The 19109-nt window shown below is 43.1% G+C and overlaps 1 protein-coding gene across 2 annotated transcripts in view; it reads right to left on the reverse strand.

Moving 5' to 3' along the window:
- Positions 1–19109, reverse strand: part of LOC140719729 (ephrin type-A receptor 7-like) — a 671000-nt gene that overhangs the window by 544980 nt on the left and 106911 nt on the right. For both annotated transcript variants that reach the window (XM_073034552.1, XM_073034551.1), the window contains exon 3: positions 8791–9460. In XM_073034552.1, the coding sequence (XP_072890653.1) occupies positions 8791–9460 (670 nt within the window). The remainder of the gene's footprint in view (positions 1–8790; positions 9461–19109) is intronic.

The following is a 19109-nucleotide window of genomic DNA, read 5'->3' on the forward strand; positions in this document are numbered from 1 at the left end:
ATGAAGATAAGGAGATTCCCTTGATTGAAATTGAAAGAGTCAAGGCTTATTATCCTCAGAAACTATAGCAATCTTATGGGGATGAATGGACACTCTGTGCCCATATCATAGTTTAAGATACAATGTGTTTTAATCAAAGTCAAGTCAAAGTAAATTTATTACCAAAGGACCTATATGTCACCAAATATTACCTTGAGATTCATTTTCTTGCAGGCTTTTACAGGAAAATAGATAATACAATAGAATATAATGAGATCTATGTATAACTAAAGACTGATAAAAAACAACATGCAGACGAAGAAAAAATTTACAAATTAAATAATAGTACTGTGGTGAACTACATATACCTGTCTGGACTGCTCCTGTGGCTCCTCCCACAGACCCCTGCTGACAGCTCCTGTGGCTCCTCCCACTGACCCCTGCTGACAGCTCCTGTGGCTCCTCCCACAGACCCCTGCTGACTGCTCCTGTGGCTCCTCCCACAGACCCCTACTGACTGCTCCTGTGGCTCCTCCCACAGACCCCTGCTGACAGCTCCTGTGGCTCCTCCCACAGACCCCTGCTGACAGCTCCTGTGGCTCCTCCCACAGACCCCTGCTGACTGCTCCTGTGGCTCCTCCCACAGACCCCTGCTGACAGCTCCTGTGGCTCCTCCCACAGACCCCTGCTGACAGCTCCTGTGGCTCCTCCCACAGACCCCTGCTGACAGCTCCTGTGGCTCCTCCCACAGACCCCTGCTGACAGCTCCTGTGGCTCCTCCCACAGACCCCTGCTGACAGCTCCTGTGGCTCCTCCCACAGACCCCTGCTGACAGCTCCTGTGGCTCCTCCCACAGACCCCTGCTGACAGCTCCTGTGGCTCCTCCCACAGACCCCTGCTGACAGCTCCTGTGGCTCCTCCCACAGACCCCTGCTGACAGCTCCTGTGGCTCCTCCCACAGACCCCTGCTGACAGCTCCTGTGGCTCCTCCCACAGACCCCTGCTGACTCCTCCTGTGGCTCCTCCCACAGACCCCTGCTGACTGCTCCTGTGGCTCCTCCCACAGACCCCTGCTGACAGCTCCTGTGGCTCCTCCCACAGACCCCTGCTGACAGCTCCTGTGGCTCCTCCCACAGACCCCTGCTGACAGCTCCTGTGGCTCCTCCCACAGACCCCTGCTGACAGCTCCTGTGGCTCCTCCCACAGACCCCTGCTGACTGCTCCTGTGGCTCCTCCCACAGACCCCTGCTGACAGCTCCTGTGGCTCCTCCCACAGACCCCTGCTGACAGCTCCTGTGGCTCCTCCCACAGACCCCTGCTGACAGCTCCTGTGGCTCCTCCCACAGACCCCTGTATAAAGGTGATTGAGGCCTGATGCCCGGCCTCATTCTCCAGGATGTAGTGTTGTTCATTCTTCCAGTCAATAAAAGCCGATACCTCGCTTCTTACGTCTCAGAGTGAGTTATTGATGGTGCATCAAGTACTGAGAACATGATTTATAGAGTCCTTGAAAGTGAGACTATAGGTTGTGGCATCAGTTTGGAGTTGTGGTGAGTGAAGTTATCCCTGCTGGTTTAGGAGCCTGATGGTTCTAGGATGATAAATGTTAGAACATAAAATAGTACAACACATTACAGGCCCTTTGACCCACAATGTTGTGCTGACCCTCAAACCCTGCCTCCCATATAACTCCCCCCCACCTTCAATTCCTCCATATACCTGTCTAGTAGTCTCTTAAACTTCACTAGTGTATCTGCCTCCACCACTGTCTCAGGCAGTGTATTCCACGCACCAACCACTCTCTGAGTGAAAAACCTTCTCCTAATATCCCCCTTGAACTTCCCACCCCTTACCTTAAAGCCATGTCCTCTTGTATTGAGCAGTGGTACCCTGGGGAAGAGGTGCTGGCTATCCACTCTGTCTATTCCTCTTAATATCTGGGACACCTCTAACATGTCTCCTCTCATCCTCCTTCTCTCCAAAGAGTAAAGCCCGAGCTTCCTTAATCTCTGATCATATTGCATACTCTCTAAACCAGGCAGCATTCTGGTAAATCTCCTCTGTACCCTTTCCAGTGCTTCCACATTTTTCCTATAGTGAAGCGACCAGAACCGGACACAATACTCCAAGTTCAAAAAAATGTTGATTGTCCTCTTTCCTCACATGAGTTTCTTGTACAAAAATAATATGCGCATTCAGTCTTTGGAATACTTTAAAAATCTGTTTCCGTTTAATCGGATGGTTTAAGCCATTAGTATTCCAAGAGACAAAATTAATGGTCTGAGCCATATTTCTAAAATCAACCCTTTGTTATATAAAGAGTTAACCAAAGTATGAACTCATGCACCCAGAAGAGGGACAAAAATAAGGGGAGGACCCAGAAATGATGACACGGCGGACATTTTAGTAGTTTGAAATCAGCCCAAATGAAAAAACTAGAAAAACTAATAAAAAGAGCAATAGAATTAGAAAGGAACCCCCCGCCCACCACCCATGGAAAAGAGACCCTCCTGAGGAGGCCAGGAAAAAAAAAGTGTGAGACTAAATCTACCCCCATGTCTCCAGAAGGCAACTCCAGATATATAAAGGAGAAAAAAAAAGATCCACCCAAAATCCTAAAAAGTAATTAACACTATACTAAAACAGACTTCTTAATATAATTGCTAGTAAAAAAAACCCAAAAAGAATATAAACACTGGTAACTTATAAATCGGGTTAAAACCCGAACAAATAAAAGTTAGGATGTGATAAGAAAGGCATTATAGGAAGAAGACGACCAAAAAAATGGCGAAATTAAAAAAAATGCAAGAAATATTTTAGAAAAGAAACTGCCATCTTAGTTACACAAAAAATGAGAGATATATATCAAAACATTAAAAAAAATTACCTTCAAAGGATTAATAATAATGACCAAAAATAAAATACAATGGTTAAAGTAAGTAAGTAAATGTAGGAGGGGACTATGTTGAAAAATAAATGTGCTAGGTTTTCTAAAATTGACTCCTTCTACCTCGGGCCATGAAAGTATCAATCACCCCTCATATGATAAACTAGTCTGAATCTGAATCAACCTCATCCTTCCTCTATAGAAGCATTAGTGGTGCCAAAATTTGCCTTGTCACTCACCTTGGAGTCCACAGTACTGCAAGAGAAATAAGTCCCCTTAGAGTGAATACCGAAGAAGTCCGCCTCCAGTGAACCAATGGGAAAACTGAGTAGTGTATGGAATTATGGAATACTCAGCTCCTCAAGGGGCTTTCATAAAGATAGGCACCCACAGCACCTTGGAATGTGCTGACTAGAGTTAACATTTAAATATTAGGATACAGTCATCAGAGTAATATTCTTCCTAGGGTCTGAAGATCATGGGTTCAATCATTATTATGCAGGTGAATTGGTACTCCAGACCGAAAGTTCAGTATCGTGCAGAAAATGCACTGTCTGAGGAACCAACCTCTTAATTGGAGGAACCAACTTCTATTAATTGGAGGATGCAAAAATCCCCTGACTTTATTTCCAAGGACAGGAAAGTTGTGACCAGTGTCGTGCTCAACGTTTACAAGAGAAAATCTGCAGACACTGGAAACCCAAGCAACACACACAACATGCTGGAGTAACTTAACAGGCCAGGCAGCATCTATAGAGAAGAGCACAGTCGACGTTTTGGGCCGAGACCCTTCAGCAGGACTGGAGAAGGAAAGAACAACATTGGCCAAAACCTATAGTGGCCTTTTGTTTATTTCGATTGCATCCTGCTTTACACTTACGGTACTTGAAGTCAAAGCTGCGTAATTGATCTGAAAGCATTGAGATACCCATGACTGCAAGAGACACAGTATTAATTCTAGTTTGTTCTTTCATCTCTGCAGTTACAATAGTCTGCCCTGGAAGCACCAAATCATCATACAAAAGAATTACACATTATCATGAATACACACAAGATGGAGATTAAGTGTTCTGCATGGCCAAAAATAGCATCAAAGCAGAATGACATCCAATTCATAAAGAGTTCGATATTACAGTTTGTGAAAACTGCAAATGTATATATTCCCAAGGGTACAGAATAGTAGGCTGGGAGTTTGGATTTTTAATTTGCTTTCCTTGAATTCACCAGGATCATGCACAGTAGGATTTTTAACCTGAATGTCTGTGACCTTGAGAAGTGGAGGTGTACCCACTGAGTATCAAACGCCAGTCTGCAGCATTTATCCATCCCAAAGATTGTACAGACTAGACAAGCTACTACGGTAGAGAAGTGGGGTGCCAGTTAATTAAAGTGATAAATTCTCACCGATATTCAGTTGTAAAATTTGCATCACGCAGTGCCTTTTCACAGGATTAGGATACCCAAGTTCCTCACTTATAAATTAGGGAAGGAAACTGAGTTGCGAAGGCAGCCTTACTCAGAGCAAACGAGATGAATGTGCTGTCTGTCTGGGTTTGGTATCCTGGGTGAAAAAAAAGAATGATACCTAGAACACCCAGAAAAGCTCTGACTCTTTCTCAATGCTGTATAGAGAATCTTGTTGTGTATTTAATATTTCTGTAATATTTGAGTAATATTGTAAATGTATTGTTTGATTAAGCTTTCTGCGTTTACATAATTCATTACAGTTATATGTATGGTACATGAAGGTATGTGTTATTATGCTATCGACAGAAGCGTGTTCCATTAAAAGCATTAGTATGACGCAGAGATGAGCTCTGTTTCTTGGAGGACACAATTACCAGATTAAATTCAAGAGGACAACTAATCATGAAAATACTGATGCATTGTCCCGTTTACCTTTGGAAAGGGATGTACTGGAGAAAGTTACAAAAAAAAGACCCTTCTCTTGATGTATTCTCCCTAAAACAAATCAAAAGTCTCCCTCTTACAGCAGAGATGACCCAAAGGGAAACCAGAAAAGATCTCATACTGTCTCAGGTCTACACGACCACCCAAAATAGCTGGAATGTGCAACAGAAACTCCAGCTCCCCCCATTTCTCGCAGCACTCGGATGAACTTGCCTTTGACAGGGGTTGCCTTATGTGGGGACTGAGAGCTGTTGTGCCATCGAAACTGAGAGCTAAAGTGTTGGAGGAGCTACATGCTGGTCATCTAGGAGTGGTCTGAATGAAAACATTGGCTTGAAATTTGTCTGACTGATTGGGATAGATCTGCAGCTCGAGCAGCTTGCCATGCTCTGTATGAGACACCAGCAAGTCCAGGAGATGCCAAGCGCAGTGCCTCTCCAACCCCAGGAATGGCCTTCAATGCCCTGGCAGAGGACTCACGGAGATTTTGCTGGACCATTCATGGGCACAAATTTCTTGGTAGTGGTGGATGCAGCTAAAGTGGCCAGAAGTGTTCCCAATAGCCTCCACTACAGCCTTGCACACTGTTGAGGTGTTGAGAAAACTCTCTTTAAGAAGTAGTTTTCCAGAACGATTAGTTAGTGACAATGAACCACAGTTTGTTGCAGAACAGTTTCCGTCATTCCTGAAAATGCATGGAAGTTATATCAGCACTGTACCATCCAGCTACAAATGGCTTGTTGGAAATGTTTGTCCAGAATCCAAACAACAACTGCGAGCCACGCCAGCGGAACACACGACACCAACACTGAGTCAGAATCTCGCCAACTTCTTCCTTGCATATTGTAATGCGGCACCCTCCATAACCAACAGCTCACCAGCTATGCTGCTCCTGTGTTGCCCCTAGCAGGCAAGTGGATCTGCTCAGACCCAATCTCAGAAGGAGTCTTCCAGACAAACAGCTGAGTGAAATTGAGGGCTCCTCGAGTTTCTCTGTTTCACTCCTGACAGTCCTTGCGAGGGACTAAGAGATGATCAAAATTGGGTACTAGAAAGATTAAAGTCAGAACTGAACCACTCTGCCACACAGTGGAGATTGCGTTTGGGGTCATATGGAGATGACAGAGGGATCAGATGAGGGGAGTAGTGTCAATTGTTAGAGAAGAAAGATATCCAGAGGTGTCAGAACCAACCTCCTGCAGTCTGACAGTCAACTCCTACAACTAGCATGGAGGAGGCTCCAGAACCTAAGACTGCGTTCAGTCACGTCTCACCTGCCAAGCAGAGTTACTCCATCCCCCTCCTTGCCAGCAAAGGTATTACTATATAATATATAATTATATATAATATTACACTCACACCCACACACATATATATACACAAATACACATATGTGTGTGTGTGTATGAGCAATTCGTTACATATTTGAGTTGAGATACATTCTATATTGAGTTGGAATTTATAGCTAAGAAGGGAGGGATGTTGTGTATTTAATTTTACAATAATATTTGAGTAATCTTGTAAACATATTGTTTGAATGGCATTCCTCAGTTGCTTACATAATTCATTATGGTCATATGTAGTAAGTATGTAAGTAGCAGGTGTCATTATGCCTCCACATCATATACGCACACCTCACTGAAGTAAAATGAATTATGTACACGAGTATCACCCTCCTCCTGTGTCTTTCTTTCAACTTGTTTCTGGAGTTACAAAACATATCATCTCTGAGCGAACAAAGGCTGTGCACATAAATTCTGGCTTGGAACACAAGAACGAAACTGGTGAGAACAAGATACAAACCATTTTCTACATATCCATCACATCTTCAAAGAACATGCGATGAGCCCAGAGGTTATGACACCAAAGTGGCCTGCAGTGCATTAATCTGATGAATTTCCCAGTGTCTATTCCATGATTCCTAGCCAAACTGCTTTTGACCACTTTGTTCAAGCATTTGCCAATAAAAGTGCTTGGTTAATAGAGTCACAGGGACATAAACCCAGAAACGGGTCCTTTGGCCCAGCTCATCCATGCCACGAAGGTGCTTTCTTGAGCTGGTCTGGTTTGCCCGCACTTGGTCAATATCCCTCTAAAGCTTTCCCATCCACGCGCCTGTCCAAACGTCTTTTAAATGTTGTAATTGCACTCACCTCTATTAACACATGTTCTCCGTATCCCCACTACCTCCTGGGAAATAAAACGGACTTTCGAGTTCCTTTACATCATCCACCTCGAAGCATAAATCTATGCCCTCCAGGTTTAGCCTCCCCTTCCTCGGAGAAAAGACTGCGACCATCCATATTATCTTTGCCCCTTGTAATTTTCTATATAAGTTCACCCCATCAGCTTCCTTTGCTTCAGGGAATCCCAGCCTATCCAGTCTCTCCTTAAGATAGCTAAATAAGATGTTGAGAGATTCTTTTTCAGCATTTTCCACAGAGGTAACATCAAAAAGCGTTTACTGTTCATTAATTTACAGTTTCTACTTTTTTTTCCAGAATTTGATTTTGTGCGTATTGGTTCCTAGTGGTGAATAATGAATATATGTTTATGTATTTCCATTGATTCAATAGACTGGGGATATAAATATCATAGTTTGTATTCTTTGAATTCACCTGGAAGCACTCTGGAGCAACAAAAGAAAGAAAAAATTACGACAATGCTGTTTTCTCCAACAATCCCCAGTGTGTAATTAATGATGAAATTGGGACAAGTTAGCTGTAACATCTTTTTTCGATATGCTGTTTACTGCTAGAGAAGCAGACAAAGACAAATCCATCTCCCATACGGAGTGGGGAGGTATAATGATACCTCACTCACTGAAGGCCATATCCGACAACTGAGGGAAAAAAGAACACATTAATTTGCCTACCTTACTGTTTGTACAATTAGTGAGGTGCCTTATCCATTCCCTAATCCTTGGGCAAATAGCAACAGGAAACAGTTTCTGACAAAGGATCGGGAACCAATTCATTAACTGCTTACCTTTCCACAGATGTTTTCAGACCTGCTCTACGTTCACAGCATTCTCTGCTTTTATCTCGCATTTCAGGCATCTGCGGATTTTTTGTTTTTCTTCTATGGGAGAATACTGAAACTGACCTCACTGAGTAGCGACCAGCCTGCAATATATTGTACTTTAACAGGTCTGCAGAGACCCACAGAGACAGAAAAATGAAATTCATGAGAGAATCTGGCCCTCCACATTCACAACATTATCTATCAATAGGCCTCTGCAGCTTTGATGTAAATGAGAATCCATACAGGGATTGAGTTGATGGTGCATATCCTCCAGTATTCCATAGTGATCCAACAGGAATACTTGGAATGACCCAAAGAAGAAGCTCACAACTTCCCACAAAACTATTTCCAATTTCCGACCCACACTACACAGTGAAAATGGCAACACGTGCTGAATCCCACAGAAGCAAATGCCACTTTCTCAACCAGTGGAAAGTTAAACCTTCTCTCATCTCACGTGCACCTGTGGACTAGAAAGCAGGATTCCGAACTATATTACAAGCCACAGTACAATTCTGTCAGTCTTGGCTAACTTATCGCGTAACCTCTAAAGCCAGCATACTTTGATGTTTTGAATCTAAGTGGCCAACAGAATGACGCTATGCTGGTCTCAAATACATTGGCCACTCTAGCTGCAGTATGAGTTGTGTACAAGGTGATGACCAGCAGGTTTTATGTTCCAAATTTGTTACATTTCTGCTGTCAAGGACAACAAAATCACCATTGCTACATCAGCATCTCTTCTGTGTTCCTCACCACTCAAGCAGGATTGTGTGTCCATAAGACAATGTCCCACAAGAGAAGACTTAGTCAGTTGGAAATGCACAATAAACGCAGCTTTACCTGTAATTGAATCCAGCATTAAAACAGATCTAGCAGCATTACCACAAATCCTTGTTGGACAGGTTTAATTGCTGAATTTCTACTTTATTAATTCGAAGCTTGCATGCTCTGGGATGGTCACCTTGACAGACACTAGCTGATCTTACCTTCACACCTGCCAGCTTTCTCCTGATACCCAGCACTGCAAGTACATTTCCCAATCGGTACCAGCCAGTCGCCTTCTGCACTGCAGTGCATCCTCGGAGGGTTATCCATTTCCGCTTCAGAGTCATTGATACATGATCCTCGCACTTCAACCAGGGTCGAAAAGGCAGCTTCTGCCACGGTGTCTGGGAAGACGGCCAAACTTTGCACTGTGGAGAGACAGGTTTTGTAATAGACTCTCACTGAAACAAGGGCCACACAAGCTCCCACGTCCTGGAACCCGAGATGGAATCCTTTCCTAACAAGGTGCTCAATCTCTCGCACCTCGGTATTAAGTTTCATTTTGCGTTCACCGAGGTCTCCTTGTGTGAAGCTCTCATCTGCGGCTATGGTGTCAATTTTCACGTACTTGGTCTCCATAATGTTTCTGCCAATGTCCTTGTCTGACTCAATATAGTAGAGGTTGAAGGTCTCTTTGCATGTCCCAACCACGCCTGGGATGCTGTTGCAGTCTCTCAAAGTGAACTTCAGTTCAATGAAGATTCTCTGTCCATTCCGCCGTGTAATCCATCCCGTCTGAAGCCAGTTGTTTTGATTGGAAGACATGACGTTACAGACTTGATAAGTGCGAATTGGTTTATAGTTTTCATCTACGCCACTGATCTCTTCCCACTGAAGAGAGAAGACAAACAACAAATTCTCATAAAACAAGACAATCAGCAGTTTGCAGACACAAGAGGCTGCGGATGAAAGTTTAAAGTTCAAAGTCAATTTATTATCACAGTGCGCTTATCTCACCATATACTACTTGAGATTCATTAGGAAATAAATACAATAGAATCAATAAAAAACTATACACAAAGAAAGGCTGACAAACAACCGGATGCTGGAATCTGCAGCAGGAACCGAGCTGCTGAAGGAACTCAGCTGGTTGAGGAGCAGGTATGGAAAGATATGGACAGTTGACACTACCAATCAGCATCCTTCGTCCGGATGGAAGAGGTGGGGCGGGGGGGGGGGGGGGTGGAGATGGCCAGTACAAAGAGGTAAGGGGGAAGGGGTGGAGCAAATAGATAGATGATTGGCAGAAGGTAAAGATGGGAATAAAAGAGGCCTTGTCTGGTTGACTGCTGGTGACTAATGGTGTTCCAGAAGGATCAGTGTTGGGTCCACTACTTTTCACGTTATATGGAGTCATAGAGTTTTAGAAAACTGCAGCACAGAATCAAGCCTGTTGGCCCATCTAGTCTGTGCTAAACCATTAATTTGCCTAGTGCCATCAACCTGCACCCTGACCATAGCCCTCCATATCCCTCCCATCCATGTACCATTCAAATTTCTCTTGAAATTGAACCCTCATCTACCACATTACACACTCTCACCACCCTCTGAGTGAAGAAGTTCCCTCTCATGTTCCTCTTATACATTGTGCCTTTCACCTTTAAACCATGACCTCTACTTGTAGTCTCACTCGACCTCAGTGGAAAAGGCCTGCTTGCACTTATCCTATCCATACCACTAATAATTTTGTAAACCTCCATCAAATTTCCCCTCAACCTTCTACGTTTGAGGGAATAAAGCCCTTACCTGTTCAATCTTTCCTTATAACTCAGGTTCTCAAGTCCTGCCACATCCTTGTAAATTTCATCTAAAATTGTTCAATTTTATTTACATCTTTCATGTAGGTAAGTCACCAAAACAGTACACAATACTCCAAATTAGGACTCACCAACATCTCATATGATTTCAACAATACGTCCCAAATCCTGTATTTATTACCTTGATTTATGAAGGCCAATGTGCCAAAGGATTTCTTTACACCCCTATCTTACTGTGACACCACTTTCAAGGAATTATGGATCTGTATTCCTAGATCCCTCTGCTCTACTGCGCTCCTTAGTGTCCTATCATTCACCATGTAAGCCCTACTCTAGCCGGTCCTTCCAAAGTGCAACATCTCACAATTGTCTGCCTTCAATTCAATCTGTCATTTCCCAGCTGGTCCAAATCCCACAGCAAGCTTTGATCATCTTTCTTGTACAAATCCCATTCTTAGTCTTATCTACAAATTTACTAGTCGTTTTCCACATTATAATCCAGATTGTTGATATAGATGACAAACAACAATGGCCCTGCACCGATCCCTGCGACACAACGCTAGTCACAGGTGTCGAGCCAGAGAGACAAACATCTACTACCAATCTCTGGCTTCTCCTGCACAGCCAAAGTCTAATCCAATTTACTACCTCATCTTGAATGCCAAGCAGTTGAAACTTCTCAAGCAACCTACCATGTGAGACCTTATAAAAGGCCTTGTTAAAGTCCATGTAGGCCACATCCACTGCCTTACCTTCATCAACTTTCCTGGTAACTTTCTCAAAAACTCTTTAAGATTGGTTAGGTACAGCCTACCCATGCACAAAGCCACATCGACTATCCTTAATCAGACTCTGTCTCTCCAATAACATATATCCTGTCCCTTAGAATACCTTCTAATAATTTTCCCACTACTGATGTCAGTCTTATCAGCCTATAATTTGCTGATTTATTCTTAGAGTCTTTCTTAAACAATGGAACAACATTATCTATCCTCTAATCCTCCAGCATCTCAGTCGTAGTGAAGGTTGATTTGAATATCTTTGCTTGGGTCCTTGTTATTTCTGCACTAGTCTCACACAGGGTCCAAGAGAACATCTTGTGAGACTCTGGTGATTTATCCACCCTAATTTGCCTCAGAACTGCAAACACCTCCTTCTCTGAATCTGTATCGTGTCCATGACCCCCCTGCTGCTTTGCCTCACTTTTATAGACTCTATGTCTGTTGTAATGTGAATATTATTAAAAGTAAGTTAATACCAGTTGGGGAGCTGTTGGTAGCAAGAGGTGGGATCCGGGGTTGGCGGGGTCTTTACTTCCGCTCTTTTTACTCCCAGTATGCATTGTATGTAGTTCCTCCACCCATGCCACACGAGGTACCTGGAAACCGCTGTATTGTAAATATCATTTGCCGTCCCAGATAAAGATGCTCTTTTGGCCATCAAGTTGTCGAGTGGTCTTATTGTAAAGTAGAAGTTACCACAATGTCCATCTCCCGAGTAAATATAGATGCAAAAATACATTTAAGATTGCCCCCATCTCTTTTGGCTCAACACATAATTTACCATTTTGAACTTCCAGAAGACCAATTTTGTCCTCTGGTATCCATTTTATGTTAATGTACCTGTAAAAGCTCTTAAGGATTCTCTTTCACCTTGTCTGCTAGAGCAACCGGATGCCTTGTTTTATCCCTCCTGATTTCCTTCTATGTTTTCTTGCATTTCTTATACTCATCAAGTGCCTCATTTGTTCCCACCTGCCATGCATCTCCTTCTTTTTCTTAACCAGGGCTTCGTATCTCTCAAAAACCAATGTTCCCCAAACCTGTCATTTTTGCCTTTTATTCTAATAGAAACATATAAACTCCATACCCTCAAAATTCACTTTTAAAGGCCTCACACCTTTGCCAGAAAGCAACTTCTCCCAATTCTCACATGCCAGATCATTGCTAACACCATCAAAACTGGCCTTCCTCCAATCGAGAATCTCAAACCAAAGACTAGACCTCTCCTTTTCCATAATTACTTTGCAACTACTGGCATTATGATCACTAGATGTAAAGTGTTGTCCTACACAAGCTTCTGTCCCAGTCTCATTTCCTAATAAGAGATCCAGTATCACATTCTCTCTCATTACAACTTCTAAGTACTGATTAAGGAAACTCCCATGGGCACATTTGACAAGTCAGTCAGCCTTTTTACGATATGGGAGTCCCAGTCAATATGTGGAATGTTAAAATCATCTACTATCACAACCTTATGTTTCTTACTACAGTCTATGATCTCTAGAAATTTTCTGCTTTAAATCCCACAGACTGTTGGGTGATCTATAATATAATCCCATTAACATGGGATTATAATCCCATTATATATAAAATATAATCTATATTATAACATCTATAATATAATCCCATTAACAATTTTCTTATTTCTCAGTTCTACCCATAGAGCCTCATTAAATGGGCTCTCCTGTCTGTCCTGTCTGACTACTGGCGTGAAATTTTCCCTGGCTAGCAATGCCACCCCTCCCCTTTTAATCCCTGCCATTCGATCACATCTAAAACAATGGAACCTTGGAACATTGAGCTGCCTGTCCTGCCCCTCCTGAAACCAGGTCTCACGAATGCGCACAATGTCATAATTCCATGTGCTGATCGATGCCCTAAGCTCATCTGATTTTCCTACAATCCTCCTTGCATTGAAAGATATGTATCTTTGAACATTAGTCCTACCACGCTTAACCTTTTGATTCCTGACTTTGTATGTAGCCTTAACAACATCTTTCTCCACAATCTGTCTGATGCTGTGGTTCTCATCTTCCTGCAACTCTAGTTTAAACACTCCTGTGCCGCACCAGCAAACCTTTCTGCCAGGATATAAGTCCTCCTCCAGCTCAGGTGCAAACCAAAGGGATATGTTAGCAATCTAGATGACAGAATTAATGATTTTTGGTCAAATTTACAGTAGATACAAAAATAGAGGGAGGGGCGGGTAGTGTTGAGGAAGCAGGGAGTCTGCAGGAGGATTTCGACAAGCTGGGAGAGTGGGCAAAGAAATGGCTGATGGAATGCATCTTAGGGAAATATATGATGAACTTCAACAGAAGGAATAAAGATGTGAGCTATTTTCTAAACGGGGAGCAAATTCAGAAGTTGGAGTGCAAGGAGACTTAGGAGTCCCAGTGCAGGATTCTCTATAGGTTAGCTTGCAGGCTGAGTTGATAGCAAGGAAGGCAAATACAATATCGGCCTCCATTTTGAGGGGACTAGAGTATAAAAGCAATTCTGTAATGCTGAGGATTTATAAGGCATTGGTCAGACAACATATGGAGTAATGTGAGCAGTTTTGGGCTCCTTATCTAAGAAAGGATGTGCTGGCATTGTAGAGGATCCAGTCAGGGCTAAGGAGAATGTTCCTGGGAATGAAATTGTTAATGTATGAGGAGCATTTGATGGCTTTAGGCCAATATTCACTGGAGTTTAGAAAATGAGAGGGTATCTCATTGAAACTTACCAAATATTGAAACAACTGAGATAGAGTGGGCATGGAACAGATGCTTCCTACATTGGAGGAGTCTAGGACCAGAGAACATGGGGACATCTCTTTAGAGCAGAGCTGAGGAGGAATTGCTTTAGCTAAATCTGTGGAGCTCATCGCCACAGATGTTACGGAGGCCGTCACTGGATATACTGAAAGCAGAGGTCGATAACTTCTTGATTAGCAAGAAATTATAGGTTATGGGGAGTAGGCAGCAGAATGGAGTTGAGAGGGAATAATAAGTCAGCAAATGGTAGAACATACTTGATGGGCTGAATGGCTTGTTTCTGCTCGTATGTCTTAAGGTCTAAGAGCTAACAAGTGATAATGGATTCAGGTGAGGATGACGTCAAGTGGGAGCAAACAAGTGAAGACAGTGACAGAGGCTTGAAGATGATAGGTGTGGGTGGTAAAGAGTTGCAGATGATGCAGTCTGCTGAGAAAGATAGTTGACAATTGGAACCAAATGATGAAGGTACAGTGGGCATCTGCGAACGGTGGGGAGGCTCAGTCAGAGGATTGTGTGGGTGATGGGTAGATGGAGCAGATATTTGCAGAAAAAAGAAACTAAGAAACTGGGAAACTTAGAGGGGAGGGGGTGGTGTCAGGAGGAAGGGCGTGTATGAGAGGGCCTGGGCAAATCAGAAGGAAGGAAAGAGGGATGGAGGCAGAGCAGGTTAATTAGGTTATAGACAACACAGGCAGTACAGAGGCATTGTTCTTCTAGCTTGCACTTGGCCTCACACTGGAAGTAGAGGATGCCAAAGACAGGCAGGTAAGTGTAGGAATGGGAAGGGAAATTACATTGATTAGCAAGCTGAAGATGCAGATGGTCATTGCAGACAGATTGCATGTGCCCAGCAAGTGGTCACCTAATCATCTGCAATTCCCCTGCCTCTTTTGTCACACTTAAAGCTTTTAATAGAACATCATAGTCAAGTATTTGTGTTTTAGCTAACAAAACAACCCGTAAATAAATATCTGTAAAATCATCATGTTTAATGATAAAGCTGTGCGGAACTTTGCACAGAAACAGAAGATGTCTGAAAAACACAGCAAGTCAGTCAGCATCTGCAGGAAGGAAATGTAATTTTCAGGTCAAAGGCATGATGAAAAAAACAGAATTAACCTAAAATGTTAACTCTGTTTCTCTCTCCATAGATGTTGTCTGGCTGGCTGCATGTTTCCTGCATTTTCTATTTTTATTTCAGATCTCCTGCATCTCCGGTTCTTATTTTTAGGCCTTCAGTCCCATTGATTTTCTTTTATTAATGCAGCATATGGCGTTCAAAATGTTTCTTTAGACCGATGACTGACCTCACTGTTTTGTCAGATGAACCGCTCTGCTGTTTAACAGAAGTAAAATCAAATCAAGGAGAGAAGGTATGGTTGCCATTAAGACGCAAGGCAAAAGAGTACATGACCACATGAACAAAAATGAAAGTTTTATCAAAATAATAATAAATATAAAGCCCAAATTCATTTTAACTTGAAATTCAATGTAATAGTGCTTTATAGAGACCAAAAGTTAATGCATCTGTTTTGGTTTAAGTAACCAAAAATATCTAAATTTGTGAACACTAATATAAAACAATAAAATGTAATTCAATAATAAGAACTGAAAGATTCAAGCCGTAGATATTGCTGTCATATTCTTGTGTCCACATTGAGACACATATCCAGGATTTAAGGAAGGATCCAATGAAAACATTTTCGATGAAAAGATTTGTTAGTATTGTGGGGTATGTTTTACTTTGACCAGGGAGGGTAAAACAATTAGACAAATTGTTAAAATTACAGCCAGCCTCTGAAGAGGTGACACACACACAATACACTGGAGGAACTCAGCAGGTCGGGCAACGTGAATGGGCCAAGACCCATCTTCAGGAGTGAGAAGGAAGGGGGAAGATTCCAAAATAAAAAGGTGTGGGAGAGGGGAAGGAGGCTAGCTGTAAGGTGGTAGGTGAACTCGGGTGGGTGGGAAAGGTCAAGGGCTGGAGAAGAGGAGAGTGGATCATAGGAGGAAGGGGAAGAGGAGGGGATCTGGAGCAAGTAATAGGCAGGTGAGAAGAAGTAAGAAGTCAGTGTGGGGAATAGAGGAAGTGGGGGAGAGGTAGAACTTGTTTACCAGAAGAAAAGTTTGATATTCATGCCATCAGGTTAGAGGGTACCCAGATGGAATACAGTATAAGGTTGTTGCTCACCCACCATGGCACATTAGGTGGCCACAGACAGATATGTCGGAACGGGAACGGGAATCAGAATTAAATTTCTGGCCACCAGGAAGTTTCGCTTGTGGGGTACGGTGCGGACTTGCTCTACGAAGTTGCCTCCTGATTTACAACGGGTCACCCCAGCATGGAGGAGATCGCACCTGGAAAACCAAACACAATAGACAGCCCCAGCAAGTTCGCAGGTGAAGTGTCGCCTCACCTGGAAAGATTGTTTGGGGTCTGAATGGTGGTGAGGGAGGAGGTGTGTGGGCAGGTGTAGCACTTTGGCCAATTGCAGGGATTAAGCGCTGGAGGGGAGGTTAGTGGGCAGGGATGAATGGATGACAGAATCACATGGGGAGCAATTCCTGCTGTAAGTAGAGGAGGGAGGTAAAGAATTAAAGAGACGACGTGGGAAAGGATTTCACTCAGAGCATAAACCAATTGATAAGCTCAAACACAATTGACAGTGTTGTTTTGCAAGGTCAATTAGAGTTATGGAATGGGGAAAATTGATGAAGCTACATTTATACAGTAGAATGGGCATAATTTAACTGAAAGGGATAAATTGGGGTCAAGAACCATACACCTCCCCTCTCCCCCCAAAATCATGTGTCTAATCTCATCTCTGTATATACAGTACTACAGAATTCCTTCAATAAACATTCCACGAGATAGAGTGCACTGTACTCAAATTCCTTTTTCCACAGTTTCTAGAATGTTAGTTAATTTTTTTGTTTTCATTTTTTTCCAGGCAAAATTTTCTTATTTGGTACTCAAATAGATAAACTATGCAATTTTTACATATCGTAATTTGGGCAGAGTATTGCATTAGAGTCTGAATCCCATAAGAAGCATTATTAGGATTGAGTGGAGGGAGCATGACATTGCACCTACACATTTTGTGCTTCGGTATGGAAAAAGTGTGATTACAATCAAATGAAATAAAGTTTTACTGGCTGTAGATGCTTTTCCCTATAGTTAGTCTGTGAAACCTCAATCACAGCAAAATCAAAATCATCAACTACTATCATGACCATGAACTCTAAAATTCTCTTCTGTTAACGGCTCACTTCCATAAGTCCCCTTTGTTAATTCCTCACCCATTATTTCACTACTTATTTAGTGGCAATTTCTTTCACCAAGTTGCTTGAGAAGTAAATCACAAAAACAGAACATTGCAATATAATGATAGTTGCAAAAGTTTTGTGGTATTTTGCTCCACTGAAGCCCTTCTACTCTCCCTCCGTGAAATTAGCTTTTTCTTCCATTGCAAATTTACAACTTCAAAGTGGCTTTAACTATGACAATAATGTATTCAATGAACTTTCTTACATTGTATTCACTTTTCAAGATTAAGTCAGATGATACACTGAAATAGAAATAAATTATTCGATGCGCTATAATGGACTATGTTATTCAACTATGATCCAACTATATTGCCATCAGTTAAGAAAGTCGAACTGCTGGTGAAATTAGGCTCTGATTTCATCAAATTTTAACTGTTCTTTGGTCACTAAATTTGGTGAAATAGAAAGCATCTAAGCTAAGGGCAGTATGAATAGTCTATCTGTTAATTCTTGTCCATTTAGGGAGTGTAAACACATTAATGTTGTAAGCTTTGGGATGCAGACTTGGAGTCTGCACAACACCAGACTACTCTGCATTTGCAAAAGCACCACTGGAGCTCCAGTTTTTCAATTACCTGAAAATATAGGAAAAATGCTACTTCAGCCTGTGGAGTTTCTGCCAGCTCAAAGCAGTGCTTTACTCCAGTGATTCTCAATGGAACCTATTCTCCACATATTCCTATCAAACCCCACTTCCCCAACCACACCCCTCCCACCCCGTCAGATTCAATCACTCCCCGGCACACTCAGAGTTAATTTACAGCAGCCAATTAACCCACCAATAATAAACACCAAGTACACTGCAGATGCTGTGGTCAAATCAACACGTACAAAAGCTGGATGAACTCAGCAGGGCGCGCAGCATCCGTTGAAATGAGCAATCAACGTTTCGGGCCGAGACCCTTCGTTAGGACTGAAGAAGGAGGGGGCAGGGGCCCTATAAATAAGGTGCGGGGAGGGTGGAAGGTGTCAGGATGAGGCTTTCCATTCCAGGACATCTCAAAAGTCCTTTTTCTTTAAGAATCGTGGTTTCCCTTCTGCCGTCATCAATGATGCCCTCACCCGCATCTCCTCCATTTCCGGCACTTCAGCCCTCACCCCATCCTCCCGTCACCACAACAGGGACCGAGTTCCCCTTGTCCTCATCTACCACCCCACCAGCCTCCGGATCCAGCACATTATCCTCCGCAACTTCCGCCACCTTCAACAGGACCCCACCACCAAGCACATCTTCCCCTCTTTACCCCTCTCTGCTTTTCACAGGGATCATTCCCTCCGTGACTGCCTGGTCCTCACGTCCCTCTCCATGGATCTCCCACCTGGTACTTATCCCTGCAAGCATAATGCTACACCTGTCCCTACACCTCCTCTCTTACCACCATTCAGGGCCCCAAACAGTCCTTCCAGGTGAGGCAACACTTCACTTGTGAGTCTGTTGGGGTAATCTATTGCATCCGGTGCTCCCGGTGCGGCCTCCTCTACATCGGCGAGACCCGATGCAGATTGGGGGACCGCTTTGTTGAGCACCTCCGCTCCATCCGTCACAACAGACAGGATCTCCCGGTTGCCACCTACTTCAACTCTGCTTCACATTCCCATTCGGATATGTCCATACATGGCCTCTTCTACTGCCATAATGAGGCCAAACTCAGGTTGGAGGAGCAACACCTCATATACCGTCTGGGTAGTCTCCAGCCCCTTGGCATGAACATCGAATTCTCCAACTTCTGTTAATTCCCTCCCTCTCCCTTCCACCATCCCACTTTCACTCTGCCTCCTCTTCTAGCTGCCTATCACCTCTCTCATGATTCTGCCTTCTTCTACTACCCTTAGTGCTTTCCCCTTA

The sequence above is a fragment of the Hemitrygon akajei genome, chromosome 32, assembly GCF_048418815.1.
Source record: "Hemitrygon akajei chromosome 32, sHemAka1.3, whole genome shotgun sequence".
NCBI lineage: Eukaryota > Metazoa > Chordata > Chondrichthyes > Myliobatiformes > Dasyatidae > Hemitrygon > Hemitrygon akajei.